The sequence below is a fragment of the Folsomia candida genome, unplaced genomic scaffold (genome assembly GCF_002217175.1).
Source record: "Folsomia candida strain VU population unplaced genomic scaffold, ASM221717v1 Fcan01_Sc018, whole genome shotgun sequence".
Classification (NCBI taxonomy): Eukaryota; Metazoa; Arthropoda; class Collembola; order Entomobryomorpha; family Isotomidae; genus Folsomia; species Folsomia candida.
The window spans coordinates 3,201,665-3,219,580 of record NW_019091210.1 but is presented as its reverse complement, the minus strand read 5'-3'; the positions used below and the strand labels follow the sequence as shown (position 1 = coordinate 3,219,580).

General features: G+C 36.8%; 3 protein-coding genes and 1 long non-coding RNA gene across 4 annotated transcripts; 1 reads left to right on the top strand and 3 right to left on the bottom strand.

Moving 5' to 3' along the window:
- Nucleotides 1-1,766: 1,766 nt before the first annotated feature.
- On the top strand, nt 1,767-5,961 carry LOC110857331. The gene is made up of 2 exons (XR_002548660.2): nt 1,767-1,971; nt 5,788-5,961. It is a non-coding gene; the product is annotated as an uncharacterized LOC110857331 (long non-coding RNA).
- A 3,463-nt stretch (nt 5,962-9,424) lies between these two features.
- Nucleotides 9,425-10,713, bottom strand: LOC110857155. The gene is made up of 2 exons (XM_022105760.2): nt 10,271-10,713; nt 9,425-10,094 (listed from the first exon to the last, which is right to left on the bottom strand). The coding sequence occupies exons 1-2, from the start codon at nt 10,623-10,625 to the stop codon at nt 9,667-9,669; spliced, it is 783 nt and encodes a 260-aa protein (XP_021961452.1). The 5' UTR covers nt 10,626-10,713; the 3' UTR covers nt 9,425-9,666.
- Nucleotides 10,714-11,036: 323 nt separating this feature from the next.
- LOC110857305 lies at nt 11,037-12,602 on the bottom strand. The gene is made up of 2 exons (XM_022105921.2): nt 12,187-12,602; nt 11,037-11,719 (listed from the first exon to the last, which is right to left on the bottom strand). The coding sequence occupies exons 1-2, from the start codon at nt 12,530-12,532 to the stop codon at nt 11,319-11,321; spliced, it is 747 nt and encodes a 248-aa protein (XP_021961613.1). The 5' UTR covers nt 12,533-12,602; the 3' UTR covers nt 11,037-11,318.
- A 3,570-nt stretch (nt 12,603-16,172) lies between these two features.
- Nucleotides 16,173-17,606, bottom strand: LOC118438042. The gene is made up of 2 exons (XM_035857730.1): nt 16,777-17,606; nt 16,173-16,701 (listed from the first exon to the last, which is right to left on the bottom strand). The coding sequence occupies exons 1-2, from the start codon at nt 16,845-16,847 to the stop codon at nt 16,425-16,427; spliced, it is 348 nt and encodes a 115-aa protein (XP_035713623.1). The 5' UTR covers nt 16,848-17,606; the 3' UTR covers nt 16,173-16,424.
- Nucleotides 17,607-17,916: the final 310 nt, after the last annotated feature.

The following is a 17,916-nucleotide window of genomic DNA, read 5'->3' as shown; positions in this document are numbered from 1 at the left end:
ATCTGGTTTGCGCTGTTTCGTTTTCCCAGGTAAAGTGGCGTTTTTTAATCTGGCAACTCTCCTATTCTACATGACTTATTTTCAAGCCCTCATAATTAAATTTCATGCAATAATTTCAACTTTGTTACAATAAATAACTGCATACTGTAAAGTATATAAGTGCCAATAATGGAAGACGATATTCTCAAAAATTAATATGAAAATCTTAACAAACTAACAATGTCAATACTCAAATACCATCATCAGCTCCAGTTGAACTTTACTTGATGGACTGATTATAATCATTCCATCAATTAAAGGATACATAAATGTATCCGAAATATGGGCGATGTTAAAATGTAACGATTATTATAAATTTGAGTTGCCGGTAATTATTTGTGCCGTCCGTAATTTTATATTGTAGCTTGTAAATTTGCGTTGAAAACAATTCTTTTTTTAACTAATTAATTATTTTTCGAGAAGTAATTAATTACTTTTTTTAGAAGTAATTAATTAGTAATTATAATTAATTAGTTGAAGCTCTCTAATTAAAAATTGATAATTAATTAGATTAAAGATGTCAGCGCTAATTATTAATTACTAATTAATTATTCTTTGCGTTAATTAAAAAGCTCTGAAAATGTCAAAATAGAGAAAATATATGTGAAAATCATTTGTATTTTAAATACGTTTAGGAGATTTTTTGCATAGCTTATAGTTGTATTTTTTAGATTTGCAAAAGAGTCTTTTGAAAAGACGAAATATTTAATATGAAGCCAAATTTATGTACATATATACTTTAATCGCCTTAAAAAATAACATGTACAAAGTAATAAAATATTCAAGTGTCATTTGATTTCCTCGACAATAGGGTCTCCCAAGTTTGTAAAAAAGATCTGAAAAAGCGAAAAGCTAAAAAATCTGAAATCCGCTTTTTTCGCTCAATACTTGACTGTCCCGATTTTTTATCGCTTGAATATTCAGGAGCAGAGAATGGGTGGTCAGGAAACTTTCGAGTTTCTTTTAAAATTTAAATTTGCTTCATGTTGGATATGATAAAACAACTATCTAAGATCATGTAAATCCAAAAATTATCAAAATGGGATGAAAATAGGATTTTTGGCAAAGGTTTGAATGCGGTAGTTTTAGTGGTTGCAATGCTTTTCAGGGGGTGTGGCGGGCGCAGGTGGGGACATGGAGTAAAATCCTCCTTCACTTTCCATACACTCACCTGATATTGCAATATATTCCATAGGGCATCAAAATCGGGTGATGTCCCCTTAAACATGTCTCTGAGAGACTGATTTTTCACTCAAAGTAGTAAAAAGAGCGAAAAAATCATCTTAAAGTAGATTTTATTTTTGAGCAGAAGAAGCGGAAAAAAGATCGGAATCGCATGCGCAGTGCGGTTTACAAAAAGAGCGAAAAAATCGTGAGCGGAAAAAGCGATTTTTTTTACAAAGCAGGGACACCCTAATGAACTTTAACAGAGTAAAAATAATGGTTCGATATGGTTCGATCAGGTTCAAGAGTTGCTTTAAGTCAACAAATTTCCCATACTTGTTACAAACTTAATTAGACACGATAAATCGATATTAGTCACCTGCACGAGTAATCTGTGACCAATCAAAAAATTAATGAGCATAAAGTGCCTGTTCAATTTATCGGTAATGCATTGATTTGGACACATTCTTATCTTGTAATTAGTGTTCAACAACGAAATGTAATTTCCATTTACGATATTGTACAGAAAAACACTTGAGTTAGACAAAGTATTTATTAATGCCTGCACTCGCAATAATAATATTACTTGTATTTTTCATCCCACAAAGTACACAAATCATTTGGAAAATCTCGCCCAAAATGAAATCGTTTTTACTTACGGTGGCAGTTTGTTGCCTGTTGTTGGTAGCCATGACAACTGCAGCATCAATTGACCAAAAGACTGGTGATGAGATCAAAGCTATGGATTTGTTCGTTTCTGGCGGACCGGTAAGTAGCTCAGTCAGTGCCGTATCTCACCTTGGTCCGGCCTGGAGAGTAAAACTCTCGTCCGGCCTTTCATGTGCAAAATTACTAAAGTTAACATAGCGGATTTCTTTTGCTTATTTCTTATCTGCAGCTATGGTTACGTTACAAATATATAGTGATTTGTGCTAAAAATTAGTTACATAGGCATGCATTCACTAGGCTTATGATTATTTCATATGCTTTGATACCGGCCATAACTGCATCATGATTAGTTCGTGTACGCACGAATGTATCTTGAAACTATGTAATTATGACATGAATCGTAAATTATTGAATACATAGGTGAAGCCAAGCATATTTATGGTTAGCGATAGCCCATTTTTGGAAAAAATATTGTCATTCTCAAAGATGACAACTTTTTACCTCGGACCCCAAATCTTAGCCACTCCGGCGATTTCTTGTTCGTTTTATTTTGGTACGGTTGGCTAAACTCAATCTTGGTGCAATTCAGGTATATTTTACTAGGGTTGCCGCGGGTAGCGAAAATGCTACTCGTTACCCGACCCCCTACCCGCTGGCCAACTACCCGCGCGGGTAACCGTTACCCGCTACCCGTTATGAGAATTAAGTTAAAAACTAACCAACCTTCAGAATAAATTTGATTTAAATCAAATAGGCAAATAATTGATTAAATAATCAATTATTTGCCCATTTTGGTTGTTCAGTAGTTTGAGATAATGCTGTGCAATGAATGCCATATGGCTAGATGTTATTAGTTTCGGAAACCAGACCTTTTGGCTTATAATAGCTGCTTTTCCAAGCTACACCGGAATTTCTTAGCGAATTATATAAAAAATCAAGCCAAAAATGAGTAATTATCGCTTATCTTTCAATTGAACAGTCCGTTCAACGAAAACTATTGGGGGCAAGTCCATTATGGTTTTCGTCCAGTGGAGGAAAAAGATGTAGAACATTTACTTAAAAATTGAACTTTGCTGCCAATGTTTTTCTTCAAAGTGGACATTCAACGGAAAGTATCACGCGATTCCTAATTTTTTGCTTGACTTTTTTATATACTCCGTAGACCATTGTGGTGTAGCTTGGGTGTGCTCGAAAAAGGGTTAATTTTTAGTTTGATTTTTTGAAATTTTGATTTATAAAAATTGACTAAATACAAAAAAAATTTTTGCTTTCAATCCGATTCAGGTTTTTCACCTTCAAATCACAAATTAAAATCTCGTCGGTCTTACACAAATACAAGTTGAAGTATTACTTACTAGTGTAGATGCCCGCCAATTGACGTGCAAAATAGGCCTGTCGATAAGCCCGTTATCAAAACATTAGTGAAGTTAGCCTCTCCTGTTCTCTCTGCAGAGTGGAGAGAGAAAGGAGAGGCTAACTTCTCACCTAAGCCACCGACCCAGCAGCGATGTCATCGCCTGCTTTATATAGTTTAGATATTTTGGAGCAGGCCAATTATACTTGAGTAACAATACTTTTTCCAGATTTTCGGGACATGAAAAGCATTTGAGGCTGCCGTAGGCTTTTTTGGCTTCCCAAAAGACACGCTCGCTATAAACGTTAGTTGCTGGCAAATGGCAAATTTTGAAATGAATAAATAATAAATTGACGCCTTTGTTGGCAAATGGACTAACTTGATGTTTAGTTTCTTAGTGAACTGATTTAGGTATGTCGAAATTTAACTAAAAACTGAACTACCCGTTACCCGTGCGGGTAGTTCTCGCTACCCGCAGATAACGGGTACCCGCAAGAATCATGCGGGTATGCGGGTAACGGGTACCCGACCCGTTACCCGCGGCAACCCTATATTTTACACACAAATACAGATGTACATAGACAATATATTCAGACACAAGTACAGTGGTGAGGGCGTCCCCCTGATAGCGTTTTTGACCATTAATATCTTTGGCGCTATTAGAAATTCTGAATTGAAATTTTTGAAATTTGTTGACCACAAATATTCTTAGTGTCTTCTATGGACAAATTTAGAATTCCAAAATTCACAAGTTCACATTTAATTTCGATTTTGGATTAAAGTATAGCTTGTTACTATATTTGCAAACCTTTTTTTTAATTCAAACTAATATCGGAGTTTTCAGCAACGGTGTAAAACCATTCTGCAAAGTATAGAAAACCGGGTTACTAAAATTTGTCAAAAATCTGATTTAGTACAAACCGGCTTTTCAAAATGTCCCGATTTTGGATGTCACAGTCGATAGAAATTAGACTTGATTTGCAAATTCCACGAAACCGAAATTATCGAATAAGTTGCATTAAGAAAATTTTGACAGAGTTGGGAAATAATCCGGATTAATCAACGTGCTTAAACGGTCAATCCCAGTCCATAACCCAACCCTCTCTCTTTAACATTGGGTAATCCGGATTATTTCCAACTCTGGATTTTGGTCATTGTTGAAATCAAAATCCAATTTCTATGTGCCTATTTTTTATCAATATAGATGCGAATTAGCATTTATAACACACCACTTTCGTGCATTACAGCTCCTAGAAAACAGGGAAAGCATGCGTCTCCGTGTGTTCGAGCGGAAATGTTAGAACGCATTCATAGATTTTTACGAAATTGGAGAAAAGAATAATATCTGGGCATTGCTATAAAAGGTTGGTTATACCAAAAAATATTTGGTGAAGGATCATGTATTTAATGATATGGGTTAAGTACTTAATGTACAGTATTAGAAGTAGTCATGGCAGACTGAAATTTATGTGTCATGATCGAACCCATACAGATAGGCTGTTCACCTTCTTGATGCTCGATTGATAGTGTCACGCATGGCCGTTACAAACATCTCCAGAAGTTATTTGATAGGTTCATTGAGTCAAACTTAAAATTTTTTCAACTCACAGGAATGTAGTCTGCTACCTCAACCGATTTGCAGAAATCGTCACAGAAGGCTTAAATTTGAATATTGTATCGTATTGTGAAATAATTGAAGCTTCTCAGAAATAAAATAAAATCGAGTTACCAATATTTTATTTATAAGTATGTTAACGTTGGTTGGGAACATTACGTATAAGTAACATGGCTTGTACTTCTAGGTCAATTATATCTAGTGTCTGCCTCACCCGGCCGGTACGGCCCTTCGGGCCGTCCGGCCTGGAGAGTGCTCTCCACCTAAAACCAGTGCTCCTACGGCCCTGAGCTCAGTAATGATGAAAATTGCATTAATTTAAACACTAACAAAGTTGTTAATGTTTCCTTGTATGCGGGTTTTGAATTCGAATTTTTGTGTCCCAACTTTCCCTTCTTTTATGTATTCAAATGGAGATTTTGTAACATCTCTGTGTGTTTTTTACGAAATTAAAATTTTCATGCTTCTTAGGTTTACGAAGTTAGGGCTGGAATTTTGATTTTCTTTCTCTCATTTTCAGAAGTAATAAAATTTGTATTTTGTAATAACAAGTACGGAGATGCCCAGGTTCTAAATCTTCCTTTGAATATACGGAAGATGGGAAGTTGAGACAAAAAAAATGAATTCATAATCCGCATACAAAAGAACGTTGATAGAAACATTCCAAATATTTTTCAATAACTTGTCACAATGGAGTTACTGATGTCTTACTGCGTTATTTAAAAAAATGATTAAGAACGAAAAAATTTTTTTCTCGAAAACCCAAATTTGATATTACATAATGATTAAATTGGCGAGAAACTCCGAAATAAATCCGAATTTCGCGAAAAATATTTGCATCATTCTGCAACATAGAATGCAGTTTTGAAGGCACCCGAGAGATTGTAATAGTAAAGCCGTAAATTACGATTTATAGATCAATTAAATATTGTAATCTTTTTTACAGAGTACACTGTGCAAACCGCAATACACGCCATGTCTTCCATACCTGAACCAATGCTGTGTTGGAAAATGTACCTTTACGTATGCCTTCGGATGGGGATGTTTCTCATAATTGGCTTTGATATTACCTGAACTTTTTAAAATGTATTAAATAAAAATCTTTCTGAAGCAAACTGAATTACCACTTTGTGGCCTCCAAAATTTAATTATTCTGCACCATCATCACGTATTGCACTGAGGTTGAACGGGTCAATGGGTAGCATAAATAAACCAGGGTTCGGAAAAACCTAGGGGTTTAATCAAAGAGTAACAGCCCGAAAGTTTTAATGGGTTTTAGGTTTTTTTAGTTTATTGAGTTTTATGGGTTTTACTGGGTTTTTAGTAATACAAAATTAAAAAAACATTTTTCGAAATTATTGCATCTGCAATTTCAGTAATATAAAATTTTATATATTAAATAATATTGTTTAAATCTTACAACAGTATAATAGCTATTAAGGAGTCAATGCAGAACTGCCAAATTACAAGTGAGGTTAGCCCATCAAATATGAGAATAACTAGTCTAACGCGTAACTAATAATAATCCTCACAACTAATTTAAAGGCTTATTTACATCAAGGTCAAAACTGCAAGCGTTGCAAAAACTGTGACCGCAACGCCAGCGACGCCACGATTGATACAATCAGCTCGCGAATTTCCTTGCTCACTATTGCTTTCAAATTTGCTCTCACTTTCTTGTTCGTAAGGGACTTTGGGCTTATCATCAGTTTGGCAGGTACAAATCTCCCCAGAGAAAGTAGCTTTGAGTCCATCATGTGCTCCACGTGAAATATACTCGTTAACATGGTCGCTTGGTTGGCACGGGTTCCCGGTCTTTATGTTGGCGCAGTGGGTGGGTGAAGAGCAGAAGTCTGTTCCGGTGGGGTTGTCCTCCTTCGAAACGCAGCTCGTACCTTCCTCCCAGCGACAGGAACCAGTTTCCATATCCACAGCGAATTTAGAAGCATGCCCGGAAGGGTGGTTTGCACCTGTGTTAATTTTCAAAATAATTTTTAGGATACAAATTTTAGAAAATATTTTTGCTTGAAAAAAAAACTTTGCACTTTTTATTACAATGTGATGTTTATCTTGTTTCCAGTTCTTGTTAATTACTTAACTTACCTAAGAGGGCACTTCTTGCAGACTCACCACACACACATTCTGCACTAATTTTATCGCAGATCACCATTTTCTCTGCAGAACAGAGGGGAAGTCCGGTTTTGATAATGTCGGATAGGAATTCGTCCTTCTTTTCAAATAATGCCGACTCGTCCAATCCTTCGACCAGCACCGATTTCACAAAATTTTCTCGCATTTCTTCCGCAACGTGGGAACAATTGTCACCATAGGAGAGGGTTTGAAACAATTCGGTAAATTGGAGGGGTTTAACGAGGTCCCGTTTGGATCGGTGGGTGGTAAAATTCGGAGGCTCAAAGTAGGACAAGAGAGCGACAACTAGTGGAATTGACCCAGAAAACATTTCTCTAGAGATTCTTTATTAATTTGGGCAAAATTTTGGCTATAATCGTTAACAAATTCGTGAAGATTCTGCGTGACTTCTCTCAGATATCGCTGAGATGTGACCGCCGAATCGAGGCTAATTCTCGGAGAATCTCTACGATTAGAAAAGCAGAAAACTCGGCAAAATCGTCGAGAAATCTCGGCGAATTCTTCACTAATTCGGTGTACTAACTAAAGAATTCTTCACTAATTCGGTGTACTAACTAAAGAATTCTCCGTGAATTTGTGCAAAATTAAGTAGATTTCGGCAATAATTTGGTAGAAACGTTTTATTTAGTTCAACCACATAAATTGCAATAATTCAAATGATAGTACAATTTTTGCGTAACTAACATAGAATAACTTCATTATTTTATTTTACTCAAACAGCTTGTCCCAAGTTCACCGTTGGCACACCCTTTCTGTAATTAGTGAAATATGTAATGCGAGTTAATACAAAATAATTAAAAATTGGATTTAATAATTTATGCAAGCTCACTTCTTTCTTTGATATTCACGATCTGAAGCCTTTTTGAGCGAATCTGCTATTGCCACGTCAATCTTGTCGATGCCGACATTTGGACCAGTGTTTGGATGGGCCTGAACTGCATCTGAGGAATAAATTCGAAATTTAAAAAAACTGAATGTTTTACTCCATAAAATAACATGAAATTTTAAATGGAGTATGATACCATTAATAGCTTCTCGAAAATTGACCAACGCGTTAAAACACCGCTTCTTGCGCTTTCCTTTTAAGCTGAACTGTGCCATCATCTGCAATCTGTGCCATCATCTGCAGTGAGATCATCTGCAATAAGCTTCGACATGATTTGTAATACCACAGTGTTGACGTCCGTTCCCTTACAAGTTGCAATAATAATGGCCTAAAATTGTTCAACCTGGTTAATATTGGTAGACAGAATTAAATTCTCATTTTCAAATGTATTTTTACATACCAAGTCCAATTTCGCATCTTTTGACTTCTTGACACGATCATCCAAATCAATGATGTCTTCCATTCTCGTTAATGGGAAAGCCAAGTCGTTGAGCTCGTCTGATAACGTAGCGACTACAGTAGGGCTCCCGTTGGCCAACTCCCTTCCCAGAATGGTGCGTAACGCCTGTCCATGTCCTTGAAGTTCCAGTTTAATGGAGTGCAAAAGTCTCATAACTGAATGTGAAAAAATACCAATTATTAAACGAACTACGAATAAAATTTATACTTCAAGACTGACGTTTAAAAGTACTTACTGTTTGTTAATTCATAAGAATCCGTTTGAATTGCTTTATCCTCTCTCTCGACGAAAAACACTTCAACAATGTCGTCAGTCGGCAAGCCAATGGAGGTAGTCTGGTCAGGAACGACTTGTGCAGCACATAAATTCGTTGACGATGAATTGGCTTCTTCAGTGTTCTAAGTGTTGGCTGATGATGAACTCGCAACTACTTTTAATGATTCACTTGAATTATCTGTAAAAATTTTGTCGTCACCAAGATTTTTAATAAGTCTTCTTTTCTGTCGATTCGAGAGGGAAAAGACACCCAGCCTGCTCATGGCTGTGGTTGGGGACTAACTAGTGATTGATTTTAATCACCTCGTTGCTCTCTTAAATTTCGCACAAGACGCAGGCTTTAGTATCTCTACGACTCTACGAATTCGGTGAAAATTTGTAGTGATTTTGGCAAGTCCAATATTTGTCTCAATTTCTCTACGAATTCTCACAGAATTCGTTGAAAAAATCGTTTACAATTTGTTACCAAATGATTGTAGTGAATTCTGCGAGAATCTTATACAGAAATCTCTGAGAGTTATTGAAGAATTCGAGATCGGTAAGATTTCGAACAAGATCGTAGAGAATTCGTTGACCGAACCATAGAGAAATGTTTACTGGGGAGAAATTCATTGTTGTAGAATTACAATTTAAATTAATTTGAGATTAGATTTGTTTGTCTAGTCGAAACTTGGGAGGAAAAAATGGATTGAATTGATCCACACAAAATCAAGATGCGAGAGTTGTGCCAGCCATGCCGAGAACGAAGTGCGCAAAAAGCTGGCTGTTTGAAAGTGCCACTCCAATTGGGGCATGGTGAACCCGACGACGTGAAATTTCAGATTTTATTCACTTCAAAGCTCCAATATTGAAGCTACAATATAATGGATTTAATTCATTTTGTTATACATTGCTAATTTTTTGCTTATTAAAACGGCAAGGATCCCCTAGGGCCTCATGCAATTGAGAGAAGAGCATTACCATACCGATTCCTCAATATTTTTTAATTACTTACGATAACCTAAATTAGTTAATGCTAAACTATAACCTTAGCCTCACAACTAATTTAATATCTATATATCTAACATTAAACTCAAAATTGCAAGCGTTGCAAAAATTGTGACGAGTACCCTACCGCAGTCACGATTGGTACAAACAGCTTGAGATTTTCCGAGCTTATTATCGCTTTTATGTTTACTATCGCTTCCTTGTTCGTAAGGTGCTTTGGGCTTATCATCCCTTTGGCAAGAACAAATCTCCCCGGAGAAAGTAGCCTTGATTCCATTATTTGTTCCACGTGAAATATACTCGTTAATATGGTCACTTGGTTGGCAAGGATTCCCGGTCTTTGTGTTGGCGCAGTGGGTGCGTAAAGTACAGAAGTCTGTTCTGGTGGGGTCATCCTCCTTCGGAACGCAGGCAGTACCTTCCCCCCAGCGACAAGAACCAGTTTTCAAATTCGGGACAAATTTAGAAGCATGGCCGGAAGGATGGTTTTCACCTGTGTTTCATTTTAGTAAGAATTTTTAAGATCTGGTGTAAATGAATTATAATTAAATTTCATGACGAAAGATACATAAAACAAATATATATATAAATATTTTTGATTTGGAAAAAATATTACATTTTTTTATTGCACGGTTATTTGTATTTTGTATCCAATTATTAATTACTCACCTAAGAATGAACTTCGTCCAAGATCACCACACACACATTTTGCGCTGATTTTATCGCAAATAACGAATTTATCTGTAGAACATAGCGGAAGTCCTCGTTTGGTAATGTCGGATTGGAATTTGTTGAATTTTAGAATTACTGCCGACTCATCCAATTTTTCGGCTAGAATGGATTTTGCAAACTTTTCTCTCATTTCTTCCACAACGTAGGAACAATTATCTCCGTAGGAAAGAGCTTCAATTAACTGTGTAAATTCGAGGGGTTGAACAACATCACGTTTAAATCTGTGGGTAGTAGAAGTCTGAGGCTCGAAATATGATAATACAGCTAAAACGAGTGGAATTGAGAAATTCATCGTTTTAAAATTAAAACAGATAATTTTACATTTAGAATCGATTGTCTCGTGCCGTTTGGAAGGAAATTTTTAATGATAAATTGAGACGATGTACTACACATTGGCAAAGACTTACATGCGTAGTTGATTATGAAACTGAGGTGGAAATTTATGCGGTAGCATTCGTAGACAAGGAATATTTAGTAGACATGTGACATTTTTAATTGGAATTGTTGACTCAGATGTAAGGTGTGCTTATGCATTAACTTTTGTAAAATTAGGAGGACAATACCACTGCGAAATAAGATTTGGTACTGGGGCGTAAACTGTCCACTGTAAGTTACGAAAAACGCCAGTGAACACGATAAAGAGTTGCTGTTGCATGCATATCAGACTATGAAAGTGCTAATCAAAAATATAACATACAAGAAATTACTACAAGAAATAGTTTTTTTATCAGGAAAGGAATAACTTCTTCATAGAGTTCAACAAATATAACAAGTGGATGTACATACATATATCTGTACATTTATATCGCTAGAATGATTTACGATTCGATATATGTATGCAACAAGCATGTGCGTGTTTGTTTTTACTTTATTTTTAATTATGCACGCTTAACACATCAAGTGTCGAACATTTTATAAATAATAAATTAGTTCATTTTTTAGTGTATTTAATCTCACAAGCCATGTACATATGTAAAGGTTATATTTATATCAAAATCGAAATTGCAAGCGTTGCAATAAGTGTGACCACTACTCCATCGACGCCACGATTGGTACAAACGGCTTGCGATTTTCCACGCTTACTATCGCTTCCATGTTCATGAGGTACTTTGGGCTTATCATCACTTTGGCAGGTACAAATCTCCCCGGAGAAAAATGCTTTGACTCCATTATTGGTTCCGCGTGAAGCAAATTCATTGACCATGTCGCTAAGTTGGCAAGTGTTTCCGGTCTTTCTGCTAGTGCAGTGGGTGCGTGAGGTGCAGTGTTCTGATTTTGTGGGGGTGTATTCTTTCGGGGCACAGGTCGTACTTTCCCCCCAGCGACACAATCCACGCTTCATATCCGGGACAAAACGAGCAGCGTGACCGCTCGGGTGGTTATCACCTGTAATTTTTGCAAATTGTATGTACATAAACCTTTGAATTTCGCACAAATTGAGAATAAAAACATAACGTTCAAAAATTTTGCAAGCTTGAGATTTCGCAAAACTTTGGTTGGAAAACTACTTCATTTTTTTAAATTTACCCAGAAATTTGAGTATGCTTTTATTTCGCGAGATGGTTCTGCAAACTCACATTTAGAATTCCGTGGAAACTATGTAACTCAAAATATGATATCAGAACGCGTTTTTCATAATGTTAGAAATCATAATTTGTTAATCCCGTCACAACGCAGTTTTTTGACCTTTTGGAAAATTTGCTAAGTGAGTTGCGATCTCCCTTTTTGTGAAGCTCAATCCAAATATTTTTTTCGTCTGATAATAGATTTTTGATTTAAAAAGGTTTGAAATTTTTATTTGAAGTAAGCCACTCATTTTATCCACTGATTTGTGAATTTATGCCAGTGCTCACCTAAGAATGAGCGTCTTCCAGGATCACCACACACACATTTTGCACCGATTTTGTCGCAAATGACTAATTTTTCCGAGGAGCAGAGCGGTAGTCCTAGTTTGACAATGGCCGACTGGAATTTGTTTAATAATTCAACTATTTCCGTGGGATTGAGAATACCTGATTTCACAAAGTTTTCTCTAATTTCTTCTGCGGCGTAGGAACAATTGTCTCCATAGGAGAGAGCTTCAATTAACTTTGTAAATTCGAGGGGTTGAACGAGGTCGCGTTTCAATCTGTGTGTAGTAAAAGTCTGAGGGTCGAAATGTGATAATGCGGCGAAAACCAGTGGAATTGAGTAGTTCATTGTGTTAAATTTGGCCAAATATGAGCCTGAATACGAATTAGTGTGAAATTAGAGAAGCTTGTCTGCTTCCACTAGAAGGAAAAAGGTTTATGAAACGTTGAGATGGAGTATGTACTAAATATTGATCAGTACTGCAAAATCAATTATGAAGCAGAGTGTTAATTTATGCGCAAGCATTCGTAAGAAAAAACATTGGTATGTATGTATGCACCATGTCGGACATAATTGATTTCATACGCTTTAAACTTTCCTATTTCATTAATTAGTCTGGATTTGAAGGGTGGTAACCCAGAAAAATTGTTGTGGGATGACGTCCCTGTTTTTGAAAGAGATCAGAAAGGTGAAGGGTCGTAATTTTTGACGTACTGATTTATTTGCTTGCTGGTTTTATTTTTTTTCGCTTTGGTATGTCAACCTGAACATGTTCATAGCGACCTATGTACATACATATGTATGTGTGACTTGAGATAGAGTAATTTTAACGCTATGGGATCAATTGTGTCCAAGACACTGCAGGAGGCATGCGACATTCATAATTAGAAACGTTCATGCATGTATAAGGTGTGCTTGAGCATGAACATTAGTAAAATAATGAGGCCCATACATACACAGCAATAATATCTTTATTTAGCGATAATGATCAAGCTAAATATGTGCGAGATAGTAAACCTGGTAAAAAAGCTATTTAAGTATCATATTGAATTCGCGAGAATTGAGGTAGCAGCATAAATTGCGAAATATTAATGAGTGTGCAAATAATTGTAAGTAGTAGTATGCACATATTTTTTAGAGTTTTCAAGGTCAACAGTTGTTAATGCGTGAGAACTCCTTTATGGAAATGTCTTGTCCGTCTGTCGCTGTATTCATGATAACTTAGAACGGAATTTCGGCATGTGGTCTTCTGCATCAGCGGGTTTCTTAATTCCTGGGGAGCAGTTAATTTTTTTATTTGGACTGTTTTAAACGTAGTTTGCACTATGGGCCAGATTTAATAAATTGTGGCCAAAAATATATAGGAGCCGAATTTGAGGAAACAAGAATTAGATTTTGGTGTGAAACGATAACCTAAGGCATATATTATATGATAAAATTTTTAAGACTCACATGCCACACCCCCAGGGGGTGTGGCCTTCGCCGACTTTTCGATTTTAACGGAACCATGTCATGTGATATATCATTTTTCTCAGCTCGACAACGGGGTTTCGATTTAATACCTAAATTTGTTAAACCACACCCACAGTGGGGGTGGCTCTAAGAAAATTGTCGATTTCACCGGAACCGTGTCATGTCATATATCATTTTTCTCAGCTCGGCAAAGGGATTTCGATGGAATACCTAAAATCAGCGTGCAGCGACTTTTCAGTTTTAACTAAACCATGTCATGTCATTTAATATATCATTTATCTTAACTAAATGAGGGGATTTCGACAAAATAATTAGAATTGCATTATGTAAATTGAGAAAATCCCACTTTCAACAATTGTATTTTTTAACAATTTCTTGCTGTATTTTTCGAAATTACGAAATCGCATACAAAGTTTTAAATTTTTAGAAACGTATTTTGATAATTTTATTTTTAGTAATTTTTGAGAAAATGTTTTAGTTCTTTCGTTTTTGATATAGCGTTAAAATTATAAAACAAAACTTGTTGACGAATTTAAATGCGAACTGAAAATGCAATCAAAACCGCTACAACCGAAAACACGAGCTTTCATGGAAATTCAAATAATAATAAAATACAATTCGAAACAAAATAATACAGGCGGTGTTATTTCGGTGTGGGGGAAATTCAAAATCGGAGAAAACAGCTTCAAGTCGCTGAACACCACAGCAACTGGGGTGTGGTTTCGAAATTCTAAAAATTCTGTCGAGATCCCGTCGTCCAGCTAAGAAAAAGTATAAATATATCAAATGACATAAAATCGAAAAGTCGCCGAGAGCCACACCCACTGGGGCATGGTTTTATTAAAATCGAAAATTTTCTAAAACCCACACCCACTGGGGGCGCGGTTTGCAAGTTTTAGGTATTCCGTCGAGTCCCCCTTGTCGAGCTGAGAAATATGATACATCGTATGTCATGGTTCCGTTCAAATCGAAAAGTCGCCGAGGGCCACACCCACTATGGGTGCGGTTTTAAAATTTAGGTTAGTCCGTCGAAATCTCCTCATCAGGGTGAGAAGAATGATATATCACATGACATGGTTTCATTAAAATCAAAAAGTTTCTGAGAACCACACCCACTGAGGGTGTGGTTCGTAAATTTTAAGTATTCAGTCGTAATGTCTTCATCGCCTTGAGAAAAATGATATGTCACATGACATGGTTTCGTTAAAATCGAAAAGTCTCCGAGGGCCACACCCACTGCGGGTGTGGCATGTGGCTATTTGAACATGGCTGGTAGTGCCCACGGTGTCGAGGTATTTTTCGACAAGAAATTCGATTTTTAGTCTGAAATTTAGCGGTATTCGTTAATTATATTTTATAATTTTGACCTTAATTTCGAGGGGGTGTGGTCGAATTTGAAAAATCTGGAAATTAATATTTCGCCCATTTACCTAAGGTTTCCAAAACAGTTACAAATTTGAAAATCGGTCAATAATTTGAAAAGTAATCCGACATTCAACTGTCAAGGTTGTGGCGATAGGTGCCCCACATTATAATGTGGGGCACCTACATATAGCCACACCCCAGTGATAGTGGCTTTTGGATCTGGATGGGCAGTCCACACCCACGTATCTTGTCCATCAAATCGATAAGTCGCATGATGATTTTAACTGAGAATGCAGTTAAATGAAATCAATTTAGCTCATTACTTATTTAGTTATATATGTGACTTGGAAGGCGTGTGGTTTCACTTGTGATCGAAAGTGGCAGTTTCCGGCACCAGCATTTATTCTCCACCCCAGAACCTCTCGAATGGTATCGAAAGCAAGTTCGTAAAGCACGGAAATGGACGGAAATGCTAAAGGGCGTTTCTCCCTATCTCCGCAATGTGTTTGGGAAAGTTTACCCCCCTGGTTCTCCGGAGTGGGTGTAACTTTTCACTTAATATTATGCATTTAGAATAACATGGTACTGTAGTCCAAAATGGTATACAAGAGCAGCCAATTCAAAGTACTGCCTTAAAGGCCACATCTTGGGCCCCCTGGCCCATAGTGGTTTGGGGTGAAGATTTCAGAAATCGGGTATCGCCACATGGGGATACTCAGGATTGTAAATTTTTCTACAGTCAATAGACACCGACTTGACCGACTGGTAATAACTTCTTACCAACTAATTTTTAACAATGCTCTAGGAAGGTTTTCTCGCAGCCGGGAGATGTGCATGGGAAACGTGGTCGTTCTTTAATGCTGTGGGCGGTATCAATATGTCACTGTAATTAGGCAAAGGAGGAAAATACCCGGTCACAAGTGTCACCTTGGTTGTTCCCGGTTGGTGTAAAGTGGTAATTATATAACACGTGGTAATTATATAAGGCTTGTCTGTTTTTGGAAATTATTTGTTTATGGAAAATGGCAGAAACCCAACCTATTTATTTATACATTTTTATTATCACCGCAATGTACGAACGACAAAAACTGTAATCATAGTGCAGTTTATAAACAGAGAGAAATAATATGTAATACCAAAGGAAGAAGTATATGTATGTTTGTAGATTCATGAATTGACATGAGCTGGAAATAATTTTACATCTTTTACTGAATTATAGTTTAGAGTATTATAGTTGTAGTAGTAGTAGTAAAAAAAACTCAATGAAAGAATTTTATGGTCGATTTGGGATAATCCATTTAAAGCAGAGATTAGTCAACGATTTTAGCTTTTTTGATCCAACTTAGATTTACTTAACGTCGTCTTCATCCGGCAAGGATTGCATATCCAAGCGCAATTCATATCAAGGTGCGGAGGTTCTTCTTGGATTATATAGCCAATCAGGTCGGCGAGTTATGGGTGTTACAGGCCTTTCCTCTTCTTCCTCTTCACTCTCTTCTTCTTCGGCTTCCTCTTTTACTTCATGAAGTTCACCGGACGGGGATCTAATAAATCGACCCGTCGAAACTCCTCTTTTCTCGCAACGAAGAACACACTCAGACGTCATCTGCTGAGAAATATTCTTGACCACATCGTCTCGATAAGCTTTTCGCTCCGATTTGGTCAATCCTTGTGGGTTTCTACAAACAGAAAACACGGTATTAACCCGAATGAATCAGAATGGAAAGAAACCTAAGAACTATCACAACTCTTACGTGATCATGCAACCCTTCTTCTTATCAATGTTGGCCACAGGATCAGGACAAGAATCGGCGTTCCTTGTCATCACCCTCTTCTTCTTCCTTTACTGCTGTGACGCTGGGGGTCTTTTTCTGTGGGATCTCCCAATTGTAGTGCGGATCGTTCATCTGCGCCACGGTCAATAAGCGCTGATTTATTGGCTCAGAGGCTGGAATTTCCACCTTTCTTCCATTCACGTAGCGAGTGCGCTTTTTCTTTAAAAATCCAATGTCGTCGTCAGCGTCGTCATACTCTTTAGCTTGTCTGTCTATGTCTTGCTTCCCCCAGAAGCCAGCAGCCGAATTCTTCGCTTCTCCATATGGACCAGCGCCAGCATCGCCAAAACCTCCCGGATAATCGGGCTTCACCTCATTTTTCTTTCTTTCCTCATTCTTAATCAGAAAGAAAATTAATTAAATCAAAGTAAAGCTAAAACTAATTTATCAAATCTGCGTCATCTTTTAAATACGAAATATATCATTCATAATTAGCACAGGCAAGACAATTAAATTACAAACAGAAAAGACAACACCGTAACATAAGTTAATTACCTGACTCAACTAGATGGACGATATTGGGCAGTAAGGAATAACTGATCGCAGGTTTAAATTGAATTTCACCCCGCTCCCAATGTAATCAAGTGGGCACGTGATTTTCGCGCGAAAATATCCTGCGATCATTTATTCCATAATGACCAATAGGATATGGTAGCTTCTTTATTTAAAGCTGACAACAATTAAAGTAATTATTTCAATCGAGCGAAAGAACGAGCGAAAGAACGAACGAATTTAGGACGATGCTGTGGCTTGTTTGCTGAACGAAACCCAAAACCAAACTGCCGGCACGAGACGATGTAGATGAGCAGATAAAACGTTCAGATGAAAGGTGGCACCAGGACAGAGGCAAGATGAGACTGATTCTTACCAGGGGACCCTGAGGCAACATGAAATTCGTGTATTTCCCAATAATTTGATAACCTTGTAAATACAAGTTTTTATTTAGCTTCATTATGTAGTTACACATGAGCTTGATGATTTTACTCTTCTATATAATTAAATCATTTCCTGTCATGTTTGAGTTTAAATGTTAAAAGTGTAAAACATTCTCCTGGATTT

Excerpts from the sequence above, each read along its gene's own strand:
- LOC110857155 (XM_022105760.2), bottom strand. The coding sequence starts at position 10,625 with ATGAATTTCTCAATTCCACTCGTTTTAGCTGTATTATCATATTTCGAG. Across the intron at positions 10,095-10,270 it reads TGGACGAAGTTCATTCTTAG|GTGAAAACCATCCTTCCGGC; the intron begins GTGAGTAATTAA and ends AATGAAACACAG.
- LOC110857305 (XM_022105921.2), bottom strand. The coding sequence starts at position 12,532 with ATGAACTACTCAATTCCACTGGTTTTCGCCGCATTATCACATTTCGAC. Across the intron at positions 11,720-12,186 it reads TGGAAGACGCTCATTCTTAG|GTGATAACCACCCGAGCGGT; the intron begins GTGAGCACTGGC and ends CAAAAATTACAG.
- LOC118438042 (XM_035857730.1), bottom strand. The coding sequence starts at position 16,847 with ATGACAAGGAACGCCGATTCTTGTCCTGATCCTGTGGCCAACATTGAT. Across the intron at positions 16,702-16,776 it reads AAGAAGGGTTGCATGATCAC|AAACCCACAAGGATTGACCA; the intron begins GTAAGAGTTGTG and ends TTCTGTTTGTAG.